Here is a 12,967-nt window from a genome sequence, read left to right on the forward strand (position 1 = left end):
ATATACTTGCCTAGCTTGATCCAAAATAGAATGAAAATATTATCTGTAATTTAATTTTTGTCTTGAGAAGCCAACATAAGAATAAAGGAGTGTTACTGTAAACCAGGTAGTATTTTGTTTTCTTTTTGAAATTTATTAATATATGTTTTGTTCTGACCTAGTAGACAATTTACAATAAACATCCAAACTCCCCCCAAAATGCGTTTCTCCAAAAGTTTATTAATAGTTTTGTTTGTTTTTTTACCTCTTTAGGTTGTTTAGTTTTGTTTTTAACCCTTACCTTCTGTCTTGGAGTCAATACAGTGTATTGGTTCCAAGGCAGAAGAGTGCTAAGGGCTAGGCAATGGGGGTTAAGTGACTTGCCCAGGGTCACACAGCTAGGAAGTATCTGAGGCTAGATTTGAACCCAAGACTACATGTCTCTAAGCCTGGCTCTCAATCCACTGAGCCATCTAGCTGCCCTTTACTTTGTTAGTTTAAAAAAATATATTTTTTTAAACCCTTACCCTCTGCCTTAGAATCAGTACTGGGTATTGGTTCTAAGGCAGAAGAGTGGTAAGGGCTAGGAAATGGGGATTAAGTGACTCACCTAGGGTCACATAGCTAGGAAGTGTCTGAGGCTAGATTTGAACCCAGGACCTCCAGTTTCATTTTTCATTTCACCTAGCTGCCCCCACTTTGTTAGTTTTTAACAGAAAGAAGGAATATGTTTCCTTTTAACCTTTGTAGTATGGAACTTATAATTGTCATATTTGAACAGTTACCTTTCAGTGTTAATTTCATGTTATTGTGGCCAGTGTTTATTCTATTGATTCTGCTTTCTTTACACTGAGTCACTTCATAAAAAGCCTTCTGTGGTTCTTAGACTTCTTCCCATCTTCCATTCCTTGCCATGCAGTGATATTCTATTATGTTCTTTACCACAATTTAAACCATTTCCCATTTTGCAGGTGTATATTTTTGTGTCCTATTTTTTATTATAGAAAGTTCAATTTTTAAAAGATCTGTTGGGTTTTTTTTAAGAAATCATTTTATCTTTTCCATTCTTATAGGGACTTAAATTTTTTTTTTTAATTAAAACCCTTACCTTCTGTCTTGGAGTCAATACTGTGTATTGACTCCAAGGCAGAAGAGTGGTAAGGGTGGGCAATGGGGGTCAAGTGACTTGCCCAGGGTCACACAGCTGGGAAATGTCTGAGGCCAGATTTGAACCTAAGACCTCCTGTCTCTAAGTCTGGCTCTCAATCCACTGAGCTACCCAGCTGCCCTCAGGACTTAAATTGTTAAATTAAAAAAATTTTTTATTTGTTTTAAGTAAGTTCATAAAGTTCATTACCTTGAACTTCTAGAGAGAAGACAGTAACTTTGTTTAGAGTGTGTCAGCACAGGAAAATCATCAACTATAACTTTGACTTGCTCCTCTTCTAGTTAAGACACATGGTTCCCTCTGCATTCTTCCTGAGGCTTTAAACCTAGTCCAGGCAATTTTGTTGCATAATTGTCTTTAAACAGCAAAATCAATTATATACATTTGGCATTATTCATACTAGTAAAAAGATGAACTTTTATGTAAAGTTACTAAAACAGCTCAAGTCGATTCCTTTTGTGTTTCTGTTCTTTTGTCTGCTCTCCTTTAGTACATGATAATGTGTGTGTATTTTGTTTTTTCTTTTGAATTATTTCCTATAACTTTTTTCTTATAACTTATATTTTTCCCTTCTTTACAGTGCATTGTAAGAAGCTCTGTGGCTTAGTTGGTAAAGAGCTGTCCTCAGTCAGGAAGACTTGGAGTCAGGTCTTTGACTCTTCTGGCTATGTAATTCTGGACAAATCACTTAACCTCCCAGTGCTCCAGGCAACTCTAAGACTATAAGCCACTTTGTATCTGCATTGGTAGAGGGAATTTCCTCACTGAGAAGTACTGGACTTTGAATATTACCTCAGATAGTTACTACTTAATGTAACCTCTCTAAGACTGGAGATAATAATGTTTCCCTCACAGAGGTAGCTAGGTAGTACAGTGGATAGAGCACCAGGCTTGGATTCAGAAAGCCCTGAGTTCAGATCTATCCTTACTATTTGTGCAACCCTGGAAAAGTCACTTAATGTCACTTAAAGTCACTTTTTGCCTCATTTTCCTCAACTGTAAAATGAGCTGGAGAAGGAAATGGCAGACTGCTCCAGTATTTCTGGCAAGAAAACCCCAAATGGGATAACAAAGAGTCAGACACAACTGAAAGACTCAACAATACCACTTTATGGAGTTGTGAAGATTACATGGAATAATAAATGTAAAGCATTTTGCATACATAAAAATTTTAGCTGTTATGCCAGCAAAATTATAGGTGTGGTTTTGTGTGTGTATGTGTATGGGGGTGTGGAGAGGGTGAGGGTGAGAGAGAGAGAAAGCTCACTTTTAACATTTGTGGAAAGATATATTTCTTTGCACTGACACACCAGAGTTTGACTTTTACAAGGCAAGTTCCCCATACTCTATCATACACTTTGATACTTTTAACTAGAAACTGTATTTCCATTAACTTAAAAAGTCGGCATTGACTTTCTGTAGCAAAATCATTTGGATGTATGGGTGGATGTGTACATGTTTGGATGGATGGAGCAAATATTTATTAAATACCTAACATATGCCAGTGACTATATTAAACAATTTGCAAATATTATCTCATTTTATCCTCACAACAACCCTGGCAGATATTTGCCATTATTATACCCATTGTAGTGATTAAAAAAAAAAAAAAAAACAGAGGCAAATAGGTCAAATAACTTGTTTAGGTTTATACAGCTAAGGGCCTGATTTGAGCTTGGGTTTTCCTGAGTCATTAAAGTTGTCCTATTAGAGTCTTAATCGCTTCATTTCCCTTTAACAAATCAAATGTTTTTATAATTAACAAAAAATAAACATAGCAAAATCTTGTATTCGCTATACCTTTCAGGCAACCATGTACCTAAAGAAATCTCCTGTAAAATCTCATCATTTAAATAACAGTACTTTTAATTTATGTTCAGATTAATCTCAGAAAGATTTTAAAAATTCATTCTTACAAGTTTTCCTATGATCATTGGAATTCGTCACTTTCATTAGTTCTTACTATCAGTAATATTTCATTATATTCATAACTGACAAATGGTAAATTCAGAGAACTCTGAGAAACTTTGTATGAACTGATACAGAATATAAGACTTCAGGTCCTTGTTTTTTACTCTATTCCTTTAATTATTTGTTTTTTATAAATGAATCTTTATTGTATATTTTTCTAAATATGATAATCTCAACTGATTTCTAAACTAACTTAGAAGATAATAAAAAATGTTTTCACAACTTTCTTTACATGACTATAAAATCCACTTCAAATATTAAATGAGAAAGAAATTCATATATTGAGTGTTAATTTGGGAATTCATGATGTATATAGACTCATTTTTAAATCTTGAACATCTTGTACATGAAAACATTTTGCTGTAAAACAAATTTGAAAACAGATCTTGCTCTTAGGAACTTAAAACAAAATAAGAAAACATAGATACAAATGACTATGATAAAAAATGCGCAGGAGAGATCCAGACAAAATGTTAGGGAAAATTTGAGGCTTGAACATTTTCAAAAGGTGAGAGAGGTAATGTCAAAGACTTTCAGGGAGGAAGAGAAGTATTCTAGTGAGTTAAAAGTGTGAAGAGAAGCCACTGCAGGGATTAGGAGTGGTGTGGGCAAAAATATTGTAGAATAAGGTCATGTAACAGAAGAGTTCATAGTATATAAGATAAGGCTGGAAAGGTCGTTTTGCTAGAGATTGTGTAGAATTTTGATTCCCAGGTTCAAGAATTATACTTCTATCAAATAGATCAGTGGTTCCCAAACTTTTGGCCTACCGCCCCCTTTCCAGAAAAAATATTACTTAACCCCCTGGAAATTAATTTTTTTTTAATTTTAATAGCAATTAATAGGAAAGATAAATGCACCTGTGGCCATCACCACCCCCCCTGGATCGCTGCAGCACCCACCAGGGGCCCACTTTGGGAATCACTGAAATGGATAAATGGGTCAACAATTACTCGTAAGATTTAAAAGCTTAGATGACCATTAGTCTATAAACATCTATTAAGTGCCTAGTATGTGGCAGGTACTGTGTTAAGTGCTGGGAGGATGCTGATGTCTTCAGCAGGTATAAAGGAAATTTTTTTTAAGAAGGAAAAAAAACTCAGCAAAACCAAATTAATTAATTGAACAAATATAAAAATATAAGCAATTTTCCACATCCATGAACCTCCTTTTCTGCAGAGGAGTGCAGAGAGATTAGGTGTCTTTTCACATCTCAAAACCTTATTTATTATTATTTTCAATTCAGAAAAATTTCAGCATATTATTGAGAAGTGCTTTCTTGAATGTCCCAAAAACTAATATATTAAGAAGGCAACTAGGTAGCACAATGGATAAAGTGCCAGGCCTAGAGCCGGGAAGACCTGGATTCAGGCCTGGTCTTAGATATTTCCTAGCTGTGTGACCTTGGGCAAGTCACTTAACCCCAATTTCCTAGTCCTTACCACTTATTTGTCTTAAGGTGAGGGTTTTAAAAAAAAACCACCAGAAAACTAACATATTAGGGAAAAGAGAAAAAGTCTCACATAAAAAAAATATTTTGATAAGAATTACAACATTTTTATAGCCTTTCCTAGCTTTCTTGGCTGCCATATATATCACTCTGTTGATTCAGTGAACTAGTTCATTTAAATTTCCATTGTAAGATGGGATTGTACCCACTTTTTTTTTTGCTGCCCTAAAAAATTCAACTATGGATATTTGGGTACACATTGGACTTTTCTTCATCATAACACAACATTTAAAAATTGAAAGCAGATCGAGGATTATTCAGTAACATTTTCCCCTTTCCCCTAACTGCCCCAGCTTGTGATACACTGCCCACAGTGCCTGTGTAGTCTACCACTGACCAGGCTGTTTCCTGAGACTTCAGGTCCCCTTGCAACATATCTAGTACCATAATTGTATATATTTGGGTTTATAGATTGGCCTTTTAAAGTTTTTACTTCTTAACTTTAATTAGAGTGTCCTGCCACCAGATGGCAATAGTGCTTCAGCAATGGCCAAGTAATGATTAAACAGTAAGCTTTTTGCTTTCCATGTAGCTTGCTTAAGGTGAAGGTGAGTCTTTTTCTTCTGTTTTGCAAGCATAGAATTTTTATTAAAACAGTTGAATTCAAATGACTAAGCAGGGCTAAAGATACACAGGTAGTTCTTACTTTCAAAGAAAAAAGTTTAAGATAAAGATAACTTTAAAAGCTCCCAAATTCTCATCCCAATTTGTTTTAACACCCAGATCTTATCCCACTATTTAATTTGAATGATTTGGACTCTGATGAAATGCCTAGCTTGAAAGTTAGCAACCGTTCATTAATCTCCTATTTACAAACTGCTAGGGTAGGCAACAGGAGGAAATGTAAAGATGCATGAGAAAGGGGCCCTGGTTATGAGGCTTGAGGTGTGTATGATCCCATATGTATCACAGCTGTTAGCTTTGGTCTTTCTTTAATGAGCATTCTGTCTGTCCTAGTCCTTGCTTTGCCAGAAATTTCTTGGCACTGTTTAGAACCAAAGAATGTTAAAGCTAAGGTTGAAAGAAGACTTTAGATTTTATTATCTAAAGCTTCTCACTTAACAGATGAGATCACTATCTTCCCAGTCTCTTTTTCTTAAGTAGAATGAAGAAGATATTTCCGGGGCAGCAAAGAGCCCAATCTCTCTCCCTGTCTTTACACCCTTATTATTGCCATAATAGTTAGTTGCAAAATATACCTGGTTAGGAATCACAAAACTTTGACTTCCTCCATTCACAAGAAGATAATTTTTTCTTATTATTTGTATACCTCCAAAGCAGTTCTCTAACTTATAGCTTGGTATTTCTCAAAATTTACTGACTCACTTTTTTTTCTTTTTAATTTTTTGTTTTCCATGTAACTTCCATTTCCAAATATATCCTGCCTTCCATACCCAGGGGGCCATTCCTTGTATCAAAGAATAAAAAAGGGAGGATGGGAAAAGCAATTCTTCAATCACCTCATGAGCTGGGTATGATTGTATAGGAATTGTTTCAAACCTCCAAATCTGTTATACTTCCATTTCTGCAAATAAGAGATAGAAACATATTTTCTTCAACTCTTCTGAGGACAAGCTCAGACTTTTATAATTAGGTAATAGTCCATTTGAGGGTCATTGGGGTCCATTTAGGCATTGGGAGAAGGTTCCATTTATTACTCACTGCATCAGTTCGTGAGTCATCCCATGCTTGTCTTATTGTCAGCAACATTCTATTGCATTCACATATCTTCAGAATAAGCCATTTTATATTATTATTTACATGAAGAGGATCCTAATGGGGTTTTATGATCTGTTCTAAGGCAGTTGTTTTAAACTTAAATTTTATGTTTGCTTTTATGCTTGCACTCATCATTTCTCTAAAGAAAGGTGGAGACTTCCGCTTTAGCCCTACTGAACCACTACTATTTCAATTATTCCTCTTCAAAAGTTCTTAAGAATAAAGTTATATATTCCTCCAAACAAATAGTAGAGCAGGACAGTTTGAGATCCTTTCTGTCTTCTCAGCAGAAGGATAAAAAAAAAAAGGAAGTTAGGTTAGTAGTATGGCTTGAGATTGCCAGAAATAAAAGAAGGTAAAGTATTTTTTTAATACACAAATTGAAAACATGTGCTAGCTCTCTATTCTGGAAAGTTGTAACTCATAGGAACAGGCAAGATATTTCACATCAGCACTGTTAAATATGATAGCACTGTGTTATTTGAATCTATTTCACAGTCACATCCAGTGGGATGGTTTCATTATTCAAACTAATGGAAATTCCCTTCCCTTGATTATAGTTGAGTTTTGCCAGTAAGGAACTTTACCTCAAGTGTTTCTTACATAGCCCTATATATCTACATGTTGACTCCAATAAGATAATAATGAGCAACTTTAAAAAAATTTTTTTAGATATGAACATACCAAGCCATTGAAACGAGAAGAAGTGACTGCTGCCAATCTAGCTGCAAAACCTGACCCGCCAGCCTCTTCAAGCCTCCCAACACTGGTTGAAACACTTGCTGAAGCCAGTACTGGTGAAGCTGAAACAGAAAATTCAAATTTTGCAGCTGCAGGAGCAGGTGGGGAAGACTGGGTAAATGCCATTGAGTTTGTTCCTGGGCAACCCTACTGTGGACGTGGTGAGTATTTTGAAGGATAAAATTAAAGCTGTTGGCTACATAATAGTTTCAGCTATAGAAGTTCTGACATTACTTCTATAACTTGGAGTCTGCGCTAGTTTATAGACTAAATAGACAATATTTGGCCTAATCTAGTTTTTAGAAACTCAATTGAAAGTAACATGAAAATATAGAAGGAAATCATTAATCGGTGAAGAAGTTAACATGTGTTCAAGAATTAGAAATTTAACAATTTTGCCCTGCTTAGGAAACAGTATTTAGAAGTATGTTTTTAATTTATTTCTGAGGCGAGAAAAAAAAATGAGAAAAATTGCTTTGGGTTTTAAAGTAAAAGCTCTTTTATTTTCCTTTTCTTTAACCAAGAAGAAGTACTTTTTTTTAAAGTATTGTGTACCTCCAAGGCCCAGAATTTACAAGAGATAAACATGAACTCTAATTCTCTTAACCATTTCTTAAATATTTCCCAGCAGCCCCTTCTTGCACTGAAGCACCCCTGCAGGGCATGGTGATCGAGGAAGAATTAGAGAAACAGCAAACCAATGTGGAAATGAAGAAGCAGCTTTGCCCCTACGCCGCAGTAGGAGAATGCCGTTATGGGGAGAATTGTGTTTATCTCCATGGAGATGCCTGTGACATGTGTGGTTTGCAGGTCCTGCACCCAGTGGATGCTGCCCAGAGATCACAGCATATAAAAGTAAGTCAACAAAGAGACTTAATACATTAGTGAAACTCTCATTTTTAATCTGCTTCACAACATAATCATTTCTTTCTTTATCATTTTGTAAACCCATAATATTTTAACCTTTTAAATAAAATTATAGATATTTCTTTTGTCCTACCTACAGTTTTGATGTTAGGCTCATGTTTTACATCATTCTGAGAGATGTTGTCTTTCCTGTTCATGGAGTTTGAGGAACAAGGGGTACAGAGGAAGAATGGGGAAATTGGGAAGGTTCCAACTTCTCTGGAATCAAGTCTTCACAGTATAATACAGTTTTGTGTTTTTTTTTTTTGTCAGTTCTCAGAATATCAGTTTTATCTTTGTTCAAATGTGAAGAATAAAAACACATTTTTAAATACAAGCATAAGTGGTTTGGGCATTATTCTCACCATTACCCCCTCCCATTAGTGTGTATACCCAAAAATTAACTATAGTTGCTGATTTGTATGTGAAAATCTAACCCCCAGTTAGATCATAAACTCCTCAAGGAGAAAGACCATGTCCTACTTATTTTTGTATATCCCTAGTGCAGTGCTTTGCAAGATGGTTCATAAGTATTAGTCGAATGAATTGCTAGGTTTCGGTTTTCTCCCTTATCCTTTCTTCTAGTCTTGCATTGAGGCTCATGAGAAGGACATGGAACTCTCATTTGCTGTCCAGCGCAGTAAGGACATGGTGTGCGGGATCTGCATGGAGGTAGTCTATGAAAAAGCCAACCCTAGTGAGCGCCGCTTTGGGATTCTCTCCAACTGCAACCATACCTACTGTCTAAAGTGCATCCGCAAATGGAGAAGTGCTAAGCAGTTTGAGAGCAAGATTATAAAGTGAGGTTCTTTTCTCATCTGGACCAGGCGGGTGGTAGTAGGAAATGCATCTTGTGCCAACCTAAAACACAATCGACAAGACTGCGTTGAAATAAAACTTAGTGTAAAACTGGTAATATTCTCATAGAATTTTTTTCCCCTTGTATACCAACTGATGTCTTTGTTGGCAAAATATGTTGTTCCATATTTGGATATGGAAGCTTTGTGTAACATTCCTTATGGTATTTTGTACATTCAGAGTAGATTTTGTTTAACTGGTAGCTAGTTTAGGCAAAGTGAATCTGGTAGTTCCAGCCCTTGTATTTCTTAACATTTCCCCTTTAATGGTATGATCATATAACTAATAATTTATCACCTTTTAGATATTGTTTTCATTACTGAACAAAACTGCAGAACCCAAACAGTAAAGATAGAAGAAATAAATTCATTTAAGTGAAAGAAAAAGGATACTATTTTGAAATGCCCTTTTTTCTTAAGTTATTTCGAAATGCATTGGCTAGCCACAGAATAAAATTCCTAAAACATGTCTTGTCTGAAACAAAATGGTACGGCAAGAGTTTCCCAGGTGTCTTCCAGTGAAGCTTTCAATGTGCATATGGCCCACAGGATGTCTCCTCGGAGAAAGGATATATAATGAGGAATCCACATTGTAACCTGTTTCTTGTTTCCCAGGTCCTGCCCAGAATGCCGCATCACATCGAACTTTGTCATTCCAAGTGAGTACTGGGTGGAGGAAAAAGAAGAAAAGCAGAAACTCATTCAGAAGTATAAGGAAGCAATGAGGTAAGAGCCCTGGAGCCTTCTCTCTCATGGGCCCTTTGGCACTCTTGGACAGAACATGCCTTTTCATGTACTTACAATGCTTTACTCTCTCTCTATAGCTTTCCCCTCCAGTATATTTTTCTATCCCTAATTCCTGTCTGTCCAGCTATATTATAATGTAGAACTTAGGGTCCATATCATAGGATGATCCTCTGAATAGTATTGGTTTACTGAGCCATGCTATTGGGTTGGGGTTGGGGTGGGGTTTTTTGTTTGTTTGTTTTTGTGAAATTCATTTTTGTTGTTGTTGTTTTAAAAACCCTTAACTCCTGTCTTAAAATCGATACTAAGGCAGAAGAGCAGTGATAGCTAGGCATTTGGGGTTAAATGGCTTACCCAGGGTTACACAGCTAGGATTATCTGGGAGCAGATTTGAATTCAGGTCCTCCCAATTCCAAACCTGCTCTTTATCCTCTGAACCACCTAGTTATCCCAAAACTCCATTTGTTTTTAATAGATATGTATAGGAAGTGATGGTAAGAGGAGTCAGACTGTTGATCTCTGAGGTCTATTTCAGTTCTGACATCCTATGATGCAATAAGATTTTTTTTCTGTTCTGATTCTAAGAACCCCAAATCGCTAAATAATATAGTTTTTGTGTTCTTGTATTTCTAAAGCCCTTACCTTCTGCCTTAGAAGTATTGATTCTAAGACAGAAGAGAGGATTGGTTTAGGACAGTGATGGGCAAACTTTAAAGAGGGGGCCAAAGGAAAGGAAATGCTTATCTGTCAGTCTGTTTCTAAGGCAACTCTTGAAGTTTCATCGCATTGTATCCTACTCATTGTATTCATCAGATTAGGAATAATGTCCCTAAGTGGGAGATAGAACATTTTCAGGGGCCTCATCTGGCCCAGGGGCTATAGTTTGCCTATCACTGGGCTAGGCAATCAGGGTTAAGTGACTCACCCAGGGTCACATAGCTAAGGAAGTATCTTGAGATCAGATTTGAACCCAGGCCTTCTTAACTCCAGGCCTAGCACTCCATCCACTGTGCTACTTAGCTGCCCCTTAATAATGCAGTTTTGTAAAGAATGTCTATTTCTAGCATTTCTCTCCATATGGCATATATATAGAGAGAGGTTATATCATAGAAAGAATGGGGCAGTAAAGGTTATATAAAGAACCATATTCTTTTCATTGTTGTTTTAATAAATTAGATCACAGACTTAAAGATTGTGTTCTATTTCTGTGAGATAAGACATGCAATATGTTTTGTTTTTTCTAGCAACAAACCATGCAGGTATTTCGATGAAGGACGTGGGAGCTGCCCATTTGGAGGGAACTGTTTTTACAAGCATGCGTACCCTGATGGCCGTAGAGAGGAGCCTCAGAGACAAAAAGTGGGAACATCAAACCGATACCGGGTAAATCTTATTCTTTTTTAGGAGGGAAAATTTCAGAATTTATCATCAAAATTTTTTATGTTGGAAACAGGGAAGGAAAGAGAAAGATGATTACTATGTAGGAGCATAGGTAGGCCATGTATGCCCTATTAGAGAGAGGTACAAAAAACTGGAAGGGATGCAAAAAAGAACATAGTAATTCTTCCCTAGCATCCTAAGCAACAACAAGTAGCTAGAGGAGGGCAGTTACTATGAAAGCCCCATATGGGAAGTCTGCTTCCACATGCCCATTGGCATGTTGGGAACTTTACCTTACAAATAAATAGATTAGAGGACATTTATCAGCAGTGCTGTCCCTACCATGTCCACCATGTCTCTTACAGGCCCAAAGAAGGAACCGCTTCTGGGAGCTTATTGAGGAGAGGGAGAGCAGCAACCCCTTTGATAATGATGAAGATGAGGTTGTAACCTTTGAGCTGGGCGAGATGTTGCTTATGCTTTTGGCAGCAGGTGGGGACGACGACCTGACGGACTCTGAAGACGAGTGGGACTTGTTTCATGATGAGCTGGAAGATTATTACGACTTGGATCTATAGCACCTTTCATTGGAGTTTGGACTTGTCTGCTCAGCCTCAGACAGTAGCTATTTCCTGTGGTGTTGTGGCAGTGCCTGTGTTTCTCTCCTAGGCAGGCCTATCAATTCCAGGTGCTGTTGTAATAATTTTTACCCCCAGGGTCTGTCTCCCTTTCCTTCCCAACTCCCTGCCTTCTTCCCCCAGGAGTGTGTTGTTTTCTCTGTTAAAAAAAAATAACAAGAAATAAATCTTAAAGTTAGTTTTTGTAAAATGAATTTAACTGTCAGACAGTTAGCTTAGGGTTTGTTGTATCATCTCTGTTTTCAACGGGATTCACACAGTTCCAGGTTAGTGTTTACAGAACTTCCACACTCATTTTGAAGAGCCCAGATACAAACATGAGCAATGGCCATTCTGGGGGGTTTGGGGTGGGCAGGAATAGGGGCGGCGGGATAGGGGAAGGAATCTAAATTGGCCAAGTAGTCTTTTGTCGCTATCCGACTTAAGAGTGGTTACTTCAGATTTCTGGTCAGATCTCTACATTTGGCTGTTTTCAGCTCTGTTCCGCACCCTGTAATTCCACCACACGCACTTGTTCAATTGTGGTTTTGGTCTCTTGTTTACTTGCACATAACTTACTACTGGGTAACCAGAACCAGGTGCGAATGTGTTCAGGTTTTAGTGTGTTTAGCATGAAAGGAAAACTGTTTGTATGTGAAAGAAGTTTATTATCAAATAAATTGTAGAATTGGCTCTCAAGGGCTGGGAGACTTGGGTGGCTCTGGGTGTGGTGTGTGTGTGTGTGTGTGTGTGTGTGTGTGTGTGTGTGTGTGTGTGTGTGTGTGTGTGTGTGTGTGCGTGTGTGTGTGTTAGAGAGAAAGTTTTCATCCCTATATTGGTGTATTTCATCCTGGTATAGGTGCATGAAATCTAGCCTCCGGTCAGATGGGAAAATTGGTTTAGTGGTCTCAGCCCAGTCTGTGGCAGATACTGATCCTAAAGGACATAGAGGTAACTTGATATTTGGTAGTCACAAATATAGCAGTGCTCGCTCTCTCTGTCTATATAAATAGAGAAATGGGGTTAGCCATAGAGTGGCACCATCTGGTTATCCAGAATAACAGCACAGTTTGGGATTCAGTAACATGGCTCACTTTATTTAGTATTGTATACAATCTTGAGCCTCTCCAAATAAGGCACTTTGGGAAAAATCTTTGTTCTCGTTTGAGAGGTTTTGGGGTTTTTTTTCGTTGGCTTTTTTTTTTTTTTTTTTATGGTGGGTATTTGCCTTGTTCCACCCCACCCCTAAGCTGTGCAGGTAGCATAGTATAACTCAACATCAGTTTGCAGTACTAAGCCTTCATTAAGGGGACTGATCCATGAGAAGAGCTCAAGTAAGTTGTTATCAGATTCCTTAAGGAGGAATTTTAGC

The 12,967-nt window shown here is 37.2% G+C and overlaps 1 protein-coding gene across 3 annotated transcripts in view; it reads left to right on the plus strand.

The window, feature by feature from the left end:
- Window positions 1-11,798, plus strand: part of MKRN1 (makorin ring finger protein 1) — a 34,894-nt gene extending 23,096 nt beyond the window's left edge. The window contains exons 3-8 of one of the 3 annotated variants that reach the window (XM_044677827.1): window positions 7,020-7,249; window positions 7,717-7,943; window positions 8,580-8,794; window positions 9,467-9,577; window positions 10,843-10,981; window positions 11,344-11,798. In XM_044677827.1, coding sequence (XP_044533762.1) covers window positions 7,020-7,249; window positions 7,717-7,943; window positions 8,580-8,794; window positions 9,467-9,577; window positions 10,843-10,981; window positions 11,344-11,556 — 1,135 coding nt within the window. In that variant the 3' untranslated portion in view covers window positions 11,557-11,798. The remainder of the gene's footprint in view (window positions 1-7,019; window positions 7,250-7,716; window positions 7,944-8,579; window positions 8,795-9,466; window positions 9,578-10,842; window positions 10,982-11,343) is intronic. The other 2 variants (XM_044677829.1, XM_044677828.1) reach the window with 2 other exon arrangements.
- Window positions 11,799-12,967: the final 1,169 nt, after the last annotated feature.

The sequence above is a fragment of the Gracilinanus agilis genome, chromosome 5 (genome assembly GCF_016433145.1).
Source record: "Gracilinanus agilis isolate LMUSP501 chromosome 5, AgileGrace, whole genome shotgun sequence".
NCBI classification, from domain to species: domain Eukaryota; kingdom Metazoa; phylum Chordata; class Mammalia; order Didelphimorphia; family Didelphidae; genus Gracilinanus; species Gracilinanus agilis.